Raw genomic sequence first — 14,807 nt, 5'->3', positions numbered from 1 at the left:
CTATTTCTATCAGATAAACAAATGCAGTTGTATTATTTCGTTCCATGAAAAAGATAGACTGTAAAAATATTTTGTTTTGTGTCCGTAATTTTCGCAGAGTTACAACGGTAGTCATTATATCGGGTTACATAGCAAAAGTCATGAAAATTAGAACCCCGCGAAAAAAATGTGTTACCTCTGGATTTGTTGGACAAGTTTACTTTAAAAATTTGGATTATTAATTGCTAACTAAACGAGATGTGAATATTTACTTAATTGAAGTGAATATAAATTAACCTCCCATTTCTGTCCTGCAGGACCCGAGGGATGCAACCTCTTCATTTATCATCTTCCCCAGGAGTTTGGGGACGCCGAACTGGCCCAGATGTTTATGCCGTTCGGTAACGTGATCAGTGCAAAAGTGTACGTCGACAGGGCGACCAATCAGAGCAAGTGCTTCGGTAAGTACCACTAGCCTCGTTCTAATTATGAACTTAACTTTTTCGTTCCGCCAAGACTCCCGAGACATTTTGCTTTATCAGTTGGTCCCAAATTTAAACAAGAAGCAAAGGTTTGGTGCATCACTGGTAAGCTGTGCCCTTCTTTCACGGTGTAATAAAACATCATGTTTAGCGATATTTGGTTTGAGCTGTAAGCAATGTGTTTTTCATAAGTACTTGGCAGTCGCTAGTATGGTATGTTATATCTTCAATCTAATTATTACTATGAACATGCATTTGTTTGTATGGTGTAATGATAAATCTAATGTTACTGATATTTCTGTTTATGTACATTGTACAGAACATCACATTAACACCCATCCACACATTCACACATCGACTATTGATATTATCATCATCATCATCCTCGTCATCATCATCCTCATCCTCATCATCCGATTATATACAATCACCAAGACACATTCAGTTATCACGCACTTTCACACATAGAGAGACAAAATAAATGGACAAAGAGCACTAAGAGAGACAATTTCAGTAAAAGTAAAAATAAAAATAGATAAAAATAACTGCTGTGAGCCTTTGTCAGTATTTTGTTTTAAAGTATATTTGTTCCTGTATGTAACCATCAAAGACAGATAGTAATAAGTTGGCCCAGCCTGCATCGTTCAAAAAACACAAATATGACTTACACTGTACTGATGTATACTTGCATCAGCAGTCATTGCTGCTTATTCTAATTGAATAGATACCGACAGGAGACAATGTAAAATACAAAAAGAAAGAGTGGTAAATATAGGTAAGGAAATATTCATTGACAAGTGAGATTCCAATTTAGTTTATGCTGCTTGTAAACATGAATAGGACGGGTTGGAGTAAGCAGGATAATAACACCTACTAATTAATATAAATAGTCATAAGACTCAGGGTTAGGTGAGGCCAAGTTCTACTAATCTTAACCATTTTTCCCATTCAAAATAAATCTTCTAAGACATTGTTCCCCTTTACCACGAGCAATATATTTCTGAACCTTATAGTAACTTGAATCGAATTGACTAATGCCGTCACATTAAGTGACTTATGAAAACATCTGGTTTTGCATATATATTGTTTAATGAACAGAGTAACTTCGTTATCAATTCTTGTATACATTCCAGTTTGGTTGAAAAAACCAAAGATCATTGATTCTTTATTTAGTGAGAAAGGAACAGAAATTAGAAATTTTTGTACATCCCTGCATTCGCATAAATGTGGGTAATTGTCTCCTTTCTATGATACAAAAAACACAGTGTGGGTTATTTAAAAGTCCAATTTTGTATAAATAAGAATTGGTTGTTAAAAAATAATGATTAATTCTAAATTGCAACCATTGCAATTTTGTATTTTTTGTTACCCTGAAAGGAATAGCATATATTTTCCCCCAAGTTTCATGATTATAGTCGAATATAGTCCCCCATTTTGTTTGAGCAGTTATTGATGCATTATTTCTGATAAGCATATTTTAGAAGTCTTGAGATGGCTTTTTCTTCTTTAAATTTTTTACAAGATGTAACGGTATATTTGGTTATATCTCATTTTTGTTTGGCAAATTATATTGTTTCAGATAATTCTTTATACTTGTTATCAAACCATGATATTCTAAATAGTTAGTAATTGTACCATGTAGATCACAAAATTCGTAAAAAGACCAGAAAGAGTAGTCTGTGTTGTTTTTTAACAAATCATTAATTATCAAAATCCCATTTTTAAACCACGTACGATAAAAAACAACTTCATTCCCAACATAAACTATTTTATTATACCATTGTCTTAAGTAGATAAAAGTTCCCATTTTTAAACAGCTCCTCTTTTGCTCTTAATTTATACCATGCTCTAAACACATCTTTCTAAAACACATTTTTGCACTTTCTTTTTTTCCATTTAAGTACTCGTTACCTGAGTAAGCCAAGATATGAGGATTAACACAAGATTTTAAAATGCTTACCCCTTTACCTTCTGATCTAAAAAAAACCTTCTTATCCAATTTATTTTCAGAGCTTCAATAAAAGACATTAAATTAACCATTTTAAGCCCATCTTCTTGATAAATTTGAATAATTATGTCCCGTTTAATCTTATCAGTTTTGCTATTCCATTAAAAAAATGAAAAGAACAGAATTGAGCTGTTTTATAAAGTTTTCAGATGGATTAGATAAGGAAATAAACAGATGATCTCTCTGAGATATTAATAAAGATTTAATAATATTAATTCTACCAATAGGCGTGAGCTTGAGTTTAGCTGTTTTTGTATCAAAGTTTATTTTAGGTATTTTGTAAAGATCTACATGGAAATCTATCCCGAGAAGAGTTAATTTATCAACTCCCCATCTTAGATTCATATTTGGAAGGATAACATCATTGCTGTTTATGTTACCATGCCACTGAATTGAAGACTTGAATACATCATATAAATCGATTAAAAAAAAGGCCATGAGTACACGTTCTAATGTAAACATCAATGAAATTTCTCCCAATACAGGCTATTGTGTGTAAAGAGGAAGTTGTCAGTTCTCAATTAATAGTACGGATCTGGAACACGGCTCTAAATTTCGTTTCTCTAAAAATCCCCAATCAAATTTTGAATTTGAAAAAGTCAAGCTCCATTCCACACAAACTTCGATATAGAATTCAAATTAAGCAATGTTCCATGAAATTCAGTTGTTCTGATGTTAAAAATTGTATCTACGTCAGTAAAATATCATGAAAAGAACTATGATATATGTCGTAAAAATGGGATTTAAATATTATCTTTGTTAACGATAACTGTATTTTTTGATTTTAACTATCAAGTTGTAAGAAAAATGTAAAAAAGAAGACGAGGAAGCCATTCACTGTTACATTGATAGCGTATTAGAAATTTTCTGTATATAATATTACTGATTTTATTTTTTTAGGGTTTGTGAGTTTCGATAACCCAACAAGTGCACAAGCCGCTATTCAGGCGATGAATGGTTTCCAGATAGGAATGAAGCGCCTAAAAGTTCAACTCAAGCGCCCAAAAGATGCTAACAGACCATACTAAGAATCTTATATGAAGGGAGATAATCTGGTAAGTTCAGCTTTTTTGTGAAATATTATATCCCCTGAACGATCCATAATCTGATCCATAATCTACTTATCCGGAATAGTTTGTCAGTTGGTATACTTTCAATGCATAAACCATATATAATAAAGATGACATCAACGTATTTGTTTATTTTTAAAAATGTACCGGACACGTGGTATGATAATGTTTGAATCATAGTGCGTTTTATCTACAGAGAACGTGGTAAAATGGTACATGTTCATCAGGCGTTGTTAGTATGATACATTGTATTTTTGTTACTTGTCAACTTGCAATCCATTCTTAATGAAATGCATATTGAAAATATATATTTTTTAAATATATGTTAAAAATCATTTTTCCAAAAATGCTGAATATTTATAACAGTCATCATGTAAAATTTATCCTAAAAAGTTTTATTAGGAAGAATTAAAGTTTCAGTTTTATCGAAACTTTATAAATATTATCCATTAGCCTATGTACACATGAAATGAATAGAATCACCCATATCAGTTTGAACAAGATATAACGATATGATGATGACACTTTTATGTCGAGAGTACAACAAGTGTAATTAATGTATACTTCTAAAATACGAGTTCGTGTATTGATTTGTTATTAAAAACAACCATTAATTAAATATCCAAATATCAGGGCCATGGTATTCATAGAAATGTTCAGGACAAAAGTTAGCAAAATATTGATTTCAAGATTCATGCATACTTATTTTTAGACTACCGAGGATTTTGCTATCATCCCTATTCTATTAAACAATTTCCCATACACATTTTCTGTACCATATTCTTTAGCATCCTGCTGTCTCTCTCATTCTCCTAAGAGAACTGAGCCCTGGTTGGTTGTAAGGTATAGCCACCTCAACGTGTCGGAGTAAGTGATTGGCTGGTTGGGTTAAAGGTGTTCAGTTGTCATGGCGATATTTTGTAAACAATGTGTAGATTTCTTTCAGTGTAGTAACAATATAATTGGTGCCAGCGTGTTGCTTTCTGGTTGGTTGACAACATCATGTGATTGTGCTCTCTATTACATATTTTAGTGTATTTATTACAATTGCCATCATTATACATATTCACTTTAGCTACCACAGTTGAATTTCTGATTTGATTGTAATCCATTTTTTATTTTGTTTTACTGTATGCTACGATTTTGTTTCTATTTATTTTTTTGGAGACTAAATGTTTGAGAACAAATACATCGTAATTAAGAAAGAAAAAAAATCTTCAATTTCATCACTTTAGGTTCAATGATTTGGACTATATAATAACGATTGTATTAAATATTTTTGATACATTTTGTTTTTATTAGTATCCATTATTTCTGTATCATTTTCATTGGGTCTTTTATTAATATCCAATCAAATATTACTGAATATAATAAGTCCTAAGATAATAGGACACATTTGTCAAAACAGTTGAAACTGTTGAAAAATCAATTGAAATCCGTAGCATACAGTGTGTTTAATTACCGTGAACTCAACAATTAAATGTTGATTGAGGTGACGTTTCATGACGTGGTGTCTGCATTTCCGCAAAACAGTTAATGTATCAAACACCGGTGTTGAAAGTAACACACCGGAAGTCATTAAACAAAATCGAAACTCAGAATTATTTTTAAATAATAAGGAATGTATTTGCAAAATGTTTTATTGATTGGATAAATGTCTTGCTTATCGAAACACACTTAAACTGCAAATTTAACTCGGAATATCATGGATTTTTTTTTTTCAATTTTTCTTTTCTTTTATAAAGTTAAAAAAGGGGTTGGGTGTTAAATGGTGGAGTTACAGGTATACAAGCGTAACTTGTTTTTTTTTGGACGAATACATCAAGTAACCCAAACATTTTTTCCGCAAAGTTCCATACTGGAAAAGATATGAATATTCCCAGGCGTAATTTAAACGTTCTAAAACACCCGTTTAGTATGTTGGCTGTATAATGCGGAAGTGTAGGTATTGATTCTGTGATGGCTGTAATTTTCTCCTAATACTTGTGTGAACAGTGAACATGAGAGTGTTGTGGGAACGTTGTTATTATATTCGTTATCATTACATTATTGGTAATTAAACAGTTTTAACCTTCACTCTTTGCTTAACACACTTTTGGCTTGTTGCTGGATCACCTTGAACATTTATCAATTAGCCCTTTCTGCCCTTTCAGGAAAGTAAAGTCATAACCTCAATTGGAAGATTACATTTAGTTTATTTTTATTCGTTTTCGCCCCCTTTCTTAGAAAGAAATAGGTATGTGCAAAAGGACAATGACTACGAAATCAAATGAATTTGATGGAGACAAACAGTTTCATTTTCTATTTATCCTATAACTAGACTTTGTCATGATATGAGTTCCAGATTATATTTCTCCTATAACTAGATGTTATTACGACATTAAGTTCAATATGCTGTTTTCCCATAACTAGATGTTAGTTCTATCCGATCTCAAGATTTGTACGATCAGATAACATCACGAAAAAAACACAAATCGATGCCAATCAAAATCCATCCTCTTTGCATACGTTTGATGTTATGGGAGAAAAAATTCCAGTTCCTAGTGATTGATTATGATATATATATCAGTTCCAGTTAGTGAATTTTCAAGTAAAACCTACCGGCGGAGGACTGTAGATCAAATTTTGTCAATCACACACTCAAATGGGTATACAACGTCATCAGTCACCTGTGTATGGACATTCTCTCTATAGAAACAATAGTTGTCGTTTCAAATACGTTTGAATATTAGCCAGCCTTAAATGCCGAAGGAACCACCCCAAATAAAAACCGCTGTATATTCAGTATTTGGGGTATGAAAGGGTTAAATTGTTGTGCAGAAATTTGTGATAGTTTAAATATTGTATCGGTTCTTTGCATGCGACTTTTTAACCCTTTTCTTCAGTCTGTTTATTAGAAAATAGACGAGTACGATATTGTAATGTTGGTATCCCCATAATGATGATTCCAGACAATTAATAACTTACAAGAATAAGAAGTTTTAATTTGTATATAAGATATAATCATTGCTTAATCGATCTTTTAAATGATCTGTTAAAATTGTAAACCTGTTATGGTACCGAATTGACATGGAAACTTTACAGTGTATGGCATTGTTAAAATATATGCAAGTTGTTTGCCGGAGAGAGATGTTCTTCTATACTGGTATAACAAAGGTTATATATGTGTATGTTCAGCGCAGTATTACTGACCAAGATGTCGGCTAACTGTGCATTTGTAAAAACAATATAAAATATTTTGTTTTTGTTTTCATACAAAATCGAATCGAACTGATTCATTTTTGTATTGAACAACTGTTGGAATATTTAGTGTATATCATGCGAAAACTTCTGAAATAATTTTGTTTATCATTTTGTTAAAATGGAAACTTTGATTCCAATGAAGTCGACTTATATTTATTTTAAACTTTCAAAATAAGTCCATATTAACAGGTTTTGCGTCCTAAGCAGGGAAAAAGAAACAAAGAATAAAAAAACTTTTCGCTAAATTTGGGGTTAAATCAAATCAGAAAAAAACATTCGGATTGTTGCAATCCGAATAAATGGATTTCCAAATATACAAAACAGTCTTGTTATGCTTAAAATGCATTCACTTTATTTCGGAAAGCTGCATTGTATATATACGATTACCAATGCTAGGTTAGATATACTACTTTTTGTTAGCGTTGACATGTACATATTAAAAAGAAACTTTATAAACAAATGATTATATTTTTATATCGTTTCAGGTGTGGTGTAAAAGACGAACAAGGAGGCAACTTCATGACAGATCAAATTATTCCCGAAGTCAGTACAGTCACTTGGGATCAGACTAAAGCTAACACACAGAGGCTTAGGGAAAGCCTATATACGATTGCTGAACAGTCTAGAAAACAAATTAGTCGTGTATATATATATATATCATATTACAATTTGGTATGATTATTTTAATTGCATACTGTTATTGAAATAATTTACTGAATGTTAAAACGCCCACCATTTGTCAATGAAAATGTTGATATTGTAGGCATCCAAAGGTAGATTGCGAGCACCTTTTCTACTCAATGTGTCACACACATATAACTGAATGACATACGTGAAATTTGTATGATCTGAGAATCATTTAACATGTATTTTGAAGGATCATCACTATATTTACTGCCAGTTCATTAAAGGCAAAACATGGGGTGTGTAATTATTCACCCATGATTGGTTTACACAAACAGCATATGTGTCTGTTATTGAAAGACCATCCGCCAAATAAACTACACGATTAGTTGATAAAAGTTAATGGTGCATTTGAGTAAATACGGAAACACCATATTCATGTAGACATACTTTGTAGGAAAAGGGTTCGAGAATGTACCTTTGCAATGCCTAATTATGTTGTATATATAATTACATACTAGCCTGCTAGGATGACCCACCTCGCTTCTATTACATATTTTATGAATTAGTTTAGTTCATTGGATCTTTATGATGAAAAGAGAATACGAAGTTATTATCTTCGATTAAATTGATTATAACATGTTATCATATTTATATATTTTACATTTTTATGATTTCTTTTGTTACTCAGGTCTTTGTCCCCTTTACTATTTTGATGGATTCAGTTTTTCAAAACATTCCATTTTAAATTCTATTTAAATCTGTGACACGGTGTTATATACGATAAACGTTTAGTAGTAATTGTCAAAGAAAGTGTCCGTGAGTATAATGTTTCTACAAAAGTTTCCAAAATGAGAGACGTTTTCCTATTGGTTGTTGTGCGTGGAGTAACCATGGAAGCATTCAGTGTTGTCAAGATGACCATGACAGTAGGATGTTTTAGTTCATGTAATTGATCACCTTTCATTTTAACCAGCATGACGTCACACTTATGTCTGTTCTTCTGGACCATTAATACATAGATATTTGTATATATATATAATAAGTGACGTCATCGCTCCTGGGATGAAGGGTGATCGGTATATGATGTGACATCACAACCGGGTTTCAATGTAACCTGAGTCTTAAGTGACATCACAATCAGGTTATATTTGACCTCTGTGACATCACGAAAAATGAATGTTGTATTTCACTTAAATGTGATGTGTCAGGTATATATTAATGGCTTTTCTCATTTTAATTTAACAAAAAGGGGACAAAGATTCTGATGATTGAGAAAGAAGATAATTTTTTGTACATAGTCAATACAATTTTGCATTCCGTAACAATTTTGCATCAAGTTTTAAAATATATACACGTTTCACCCAAGAGGAGCCTTTCTGTATCAAATAATGAACATCTGCAGTATAAATAGTTTATATCAATAGATAGATTTCTTAGCTTTTCCTAGTAACATTTTGCTGACATATGCTCTCTGCACAGTTTCATGTTTTTCCATCTCGTGAAATTCTTCACAATAAAACAATGGTATACTGACTACCACACAAATAGTGCTCTCATTTAAGGGAAAATGTAAGTTGAATGAATTCAAGTGATGTATGCACGCCAATTGTAACGTTCTAGGACAGAAAAAAGGCATACGTGTTAGTTAAAACACTACAAATGAATCGGAATTATACTTCAAATATTATAATGGAAAAAAATATAAGAAAATAATCAAATAATTAATTCAGGATAATATAATGGAAAAAATCTTAACCTTGAACAGGAAAAAAGTAAATGTATGTACTCAATTTGAGTATTTTCACACTGGGGATATATCACGAAGGAAACTAGGATGGGGAAATAATATTTAAATTTTCTTAATGATATTCAATGGATAAACATGTTTTCTTACATTGTTTCTGTTGTACGTAAGAAGGGAATACCTCTAGAATGTTTCAGTTGCTTTCTATCACACTTGTCCATTAGACTCATTTCTTGACAATTACTTAACCCTTTCACCCCTATGTAACCTTAGTAAACTCTACTATGTATTGATCTGGATAAGTCCATTATGGTCTACAGCGGTGAAAGTGTTAAAGAATGTTTTAACATTATATTCCAAGCCATGCCATATTGTATTTGCGTCATTCAAAGAATTTTCAGACTCTTCACAATTTAGATCGAATTAACGGTTTGGTCCTATTTTTAAAACTGCATAAGAAATCGTTCAAATGCCATTTTCTTTATTGTCTGTCTTTTCTGACGTTCTTCATATAACTATCGATCTTGTCTTTAATATCATCTTTTTTTGAAATTCGTTTTATTTGAATTTATCTTTGACGACACATTGAGAGCTTCTAAATATGGTATGACGTTTCGGAAAATCTGGTAACTGTTCATTAAGTGATCGTCAAAACATGAGTTAAACGAGACTAGTGTGTTAGCAAGCATTGGTTAATTGGTAAATTTGTACCGTTTCGTTTTCCGTACATAACTGTTATATAAACTATTATTATTTATTTGTAAGCTGTTCTATGTTATCGTTTGGCCGAACACATGGTTGTTATGTTGGACACGTAAACAAATTTGTTACCTAACTTTTTATCAGGAATTCGTTATTTTACAGTTTTTCTTAAATTAATTGATTGATTAGTTAATTTAATTAATTTAAAGTTAGAGTGGTGTGAATGAGAACACAATATCTGTATATATTTTATCTCAATACGTAGATAGGTATTTATTGCTTGATGTCAGAAAAAATGTTTTAATATGTTTTTATTATGAACACACATACATAACAATATTGTAGATATTATTATTATTAATAATCCCACTTTCAAATCAAGCATTTTTTCAAGGATAACTTTTTTTCATAAAATTGGATCAGTGTTATTGAAGATCTCGTAGAGTTTGTTGATATGTAAATCTGCATCATATGGATGACTAAAAGAAGAATGATTAATTTGTTATTGCCTTGTATAGCAGAGATGAATGGATTACGTATTGTCGTTTTGATTGGCTAACAAGAAAATCTACTTTGGTTATTCTCAGTTATTTTCAGACAATGATCAACATTTTAAAGAAATGTACTGTAGATAAAACTCTAACGAACTATTACGAAAGTGGAATTGTGTTTGTGTACAGTTTTCATTGAAACATTTATAAATAGAATTATTTGAAAAAGTGCTTTTAAATTTCATTAAGTGAAGTAATATGCCCCAAATGTCAGGTACTTAAAACCGTTAAAAAGAACTGTAAACAGATAAAGGGATTGATTAAATGACTTTAGAAGATTTCAAATTTATAAAAGATGTCTTCTGTTTCAAACCAATTTCCCGTATCTTCCGTGATGATTTAAGTTGAATCGCGTCAGAGTGGACAAATATCAGTTATGAAAATCAACAACGTAATTATTGTTTATGATATTGCTGATATAGTTGTTTTTCCTTTATTTATAAGTTGATTGTTCCCAATGAATATATTTTTGTCACATGCGCACCTTGTGCTAATTAACAAAAAGTTCAGAAAACTATTTTTGCTTCATACTACAAACGGTGCCTTTGACAATCATGAACGAAACTAGCATCCTTTTGATTGGGTAGATAAACATTGATTGTAAATTTGTCTACATGTTTTTTTTTCTCTTTAAAATTATATAAATTTTGTGGTTGACGGTATTGTGCTAAGGTTTATTAACTATTTTCTGTAAACGTTTTCCCGATTTGTCGGTTATTTTAATAAAGACGAAAACTTGTAACGGAAGCTCGTTATCAGCAGTCCAGAAAATAAGAACAAAAGAAACTCACGATCCGGAAATATCGTTATTCTGTGTAAAAAATAGGAAATTGATAAATCCGGAAAGATTAAATTGATGCCATATACATTTTGGAAGATAAACGAATCATACAATTTTTTAATTTCTTTGTTTATTGTTCGGCGTGAAATGTTAGTCTAGATCTCTTTGTTATTAAAATGAGACATTTTATAACCAAGCAAGTAAATTTTGTATAAGTTTTAATCGAGATAGTTCAGATAACATACGTGAAGTGACGCTTAATTTTGTAGTTTTCTTTTAATCTCACCATATTGTTTTAAAATTAATTGTCCCCTATCACATTGGAATTATTATTTTTTGTAAACAGAAAATAAGACCTGCTTTTGCATTTAGAAAACAATATGGCGTTTTTCACTTATTCCCGCGTGAAGTTCATTTTTTATTTTGGAGACAATCAACATTTACTTATAAGTCCACTTAACGATTATTTCCAACTTATGTTGTAGTGAAATTGATGGTAATGTACCGTTTGTATGGATACAGGTAGGGGTAAAGCTAGATACGGTTTTGTTTAGAAATCACTGTAGATATTCTTGTTATTCTGAAATCCGCAAATGTTTTAATTGTTTTATTTATTGAAAACGAAAGGCATTTCTCATTGTTTTTAATTTATTAAATTTGTTGTAAGAAATGGTTATGTGCAATATGTATCCCGAATTTGTTACATCTTCTAGTCAATATTTATTTTAACAACAAATTGGTGCAATATGTTTTGTAACCCTTTATTGCAGCGGAGGACGAACAATCTCAACGTTACAAATTTTCATGGCCTAGATTTGGTCTATCTACAAGCCAGCTTTGTTTGTAAGTCATATTATTGGCTGTTTTTTGTTGGTATAAGATCTGTCTTTTACCACATGTTAGATTGGGCAACTTTCAACATTGTTGATTAAAGTATGTCAGTTACTTAATATCGCATGTGAAATGTCTATTACTGATCATGTATTGAATGTCAATTGATTATGGCGCATAATTACATTATTCCTGTGCCATGTGATGAGTACATACTCGTAATTGAATCTTTATTTCAACGTAGACTAGATAACGTTAGATTAGTAAATTCCTGTATATTCGTAGACTAGTATATTCACTATAGAAGAACAAACTCGCTTATATAATTCACAAGCTCAATTATATATATCATGGAATAACTTACCTATCCCCATCTCGCTCATTGCGTCTATGTGGATCCTGTTGAGAATATACCATTTGTAAATACGTTTATCATCTCTTGCCGCCTAAATACAACAATGCTTTTGTTATGAATCGAGATTAAGCTATTCTTAAATCAATATAGCTCTTGTTTTCTATAGTTCCGGAAGTTGAACTTGTATATCTTGAGACATTATCATGATGATATGATCGTACCTTGAAACAGAATGTGAGCTATCCAATGTTTTTACTGTTAAACAATTTGATGGTTACTCACATTTCATGTAAATAATGGCAATGTGCGCAAAACGCTGACATGACAATTTGATTTTGAAAAAAAAACTTTCACGAAAACAGATTTCACTTGACTATTGTAGTGATGTTTGGATACGTTGTGTATTGTCAAATTTTCGTATTTTACATACCCTTCTAATTTTATATGCTACATTGACACCTTATACAATCAATATATTTGAATGCAAGCGTTTTTTGCAAACTTGTCATTTTGAAAAAGGCAGACATTTTAAATGATATGATTCATTTATTTTCTACATTCAATAGGATCCAACGGCTGGATAAATGTTTTCTGAAAATTGGTGGTCACGTGATATGTAAATAGCGATGGTTAATAAATATTCATGATGTGAATTGATATTCATTAGTGTCTGGTCGGCCCTGTATTTTTTCTCTTCAGAAAATGTATACATATTTAGATTTGGTGGTGAACTGTTTTGATAAAATAAATAAAGACAGACTCTATATATTTTTATATAAGACAATATATTTTAAAGATAATTTCGGTGTTTCTACTAGATGTGAATTGTAGATCTTCATTACAATAACATCAACAAGATATGTTGATATATTTTTCATTTTTTTTTTAATAATTTCTCTTGTGAATTTCGACCATGGAGTAATGGATTTGAAATTTGATTTGAATCGAGGGGAAATAACTCCAGATTGAATATCACAAGGGAGATAACTTGATAGTTACGGTTGTGGTCTGTATCAGTATTGTGTCAAGTGTTGTCTACAACGTACGTAGAATCGTAACATCTGTCTTTTTATCACTATCGTTGCGAGAAATTCAGTCTAAATTTTATTTATTTAAAATCGCCAAAACTTACATATTTAATTCTAAATTGTTTCAAGTTAAATGATGGGGACCTACAAATATATAAACATAAAACAAATATTCACCAGCAAAAATATGCTGTTGAAAACGAATACCATACCTATTTATTAAAATGAATGATTCAAATAAGATAAATTGCATACACATATGTTAACTGAATAATAGCGTGGCTACCTATTCATACATGATTTTAACTACAGAATATCTCTGGTGGACAGGGTACTTGCACTTTTCACAGGTGGTACTAGTATTGTAAATTTTAGCTGTTGTTGCTAAAAGTGTAGTTGTTTCTACTCGGAATCAATAACTGTTATATATATACGTATAAAACAGTAGTAGTGTGGTGTATTTTCAATCTAATTTTTAAATAAAGACTTCGGCTTCCATTTTTAATGTAGGAAATAGCAAAGGTAAAACTTCTGAAACATCTTTGTGGTTTTCTAGACGTCACGATCACGCACGGAGATGACACTCTTCCATGTACCCATGGTAACTGCCATTGCTTGGTTTGAGCCATACCAAGTTGAGTTGACGTTGTCATTCAGACTCTTGTAATGCCGTCATTTGAGTGCATTTGAATGGGTATATGCAAGTGCTCATATCTCTTATGTGACTGACGTATTGACATTCGAATCCAGGTTTTCGAAAACATTAATCCAGCCGTTTCTCATTTGTAATTTGTACCTCATGTTTTCATTATTTTGTCGGGGCCAGCTGTCTATACAGCACAATGGTGTTAGTGTAACTGGCCAAGTTTATAGGATGTATTTTTCATTATTAGTCTCTTAAGAGAGACGTTTAAATTATTTTTTTGCACTCATGTAGTTGATTCAACTATCATCATTACGCCTGTACAAATATCATTACAATAAAAAATAGATAAAGGAATTGATTTGTGTGTGTTTTCATTCTCTGTTAAAATCGTAATGCTGTTGACAGCGTATTGAAATAACACTTGTTTATACCTATATCACAATGACAGTACTTGACCTTATCTTTTTCGGTGATTTTACCTGGACAACATATTGACAGGGGTTTGCGTTGTATTGTTAACATGGAAAATGAAAATGATATTACAATGACTTTATTTGACATTGTCCTGTTCAGTGACTTTATCTCGACATTATATTGACAATGTTTGCTATGTACTTATTACATGAATAGTTAAAATTATACCACATTTATATTACTTGACATGATATGTTTTAGGTGACTTCACCTTAACATATTGACATTGATTTCAGTGGCGGAGTCAGAGACCTATATCGGGGGGAGGGGGTCCAAATTTCCAGGG

At 31.3% G+C, this 14,807-nt stretch overlaps 1 protein-coding gene across 5 annotated transcripts in view; it reads left to right on the top strand.

The window, feature by feature from the left end:
* LOC110452380 (CUGBP Elav-like family member 4) overlaps positions 1-14,395 on the top strand; it is a 105,902-nt gene extending 91,507 nt beyond the window's left edge. For all 5 annotated transcript variants that reach the window (XM_021500857.1, XM_021500858.1, XM_021500860.1 and 2 more), the window contains 3 exons: positions 297-440; positions 3,370-3,524; positions 7,268-14,395. In XM_021500857.1, the coding sequence (XP_021356532.1) occupies positions 297-440; positions 3,370-3,497 (272 nt within the window). In that variant the 3' untranslated portion in view covers positions 3,498-3,524; positions 7,268-14,395. The remainder of the gene's footprint in view (positions 1-296; positions 441-3,369; positions 3,525-7,267) is intronic.
* Positions 14,396-14,807: the final 412 nt, after the last annotated feature.

The sequence above is a fragment of the Mizuhopecten yessoensis genome, unplaced genomic scaffold (genome assembly GCF_002113885.1).
Source record: "Mizuhopecten yessoensis strain PY_sf001 unplaced genomic scaffold, ASM211388v2 scaffold6647, whole genome shotgun sequence".
Classification (NCBI taxonomy): Eukaryota; Metazoa; Mollusca; class Bivalvia; order Pectinida; family Pectinidae; genus Mizuhopecten; species Mizuhopecten yessoensis.
Note: the sequence above shows the minus strand (reverse complement) of the source record. Positions and strands in the feature narration are given on the sequence as shown.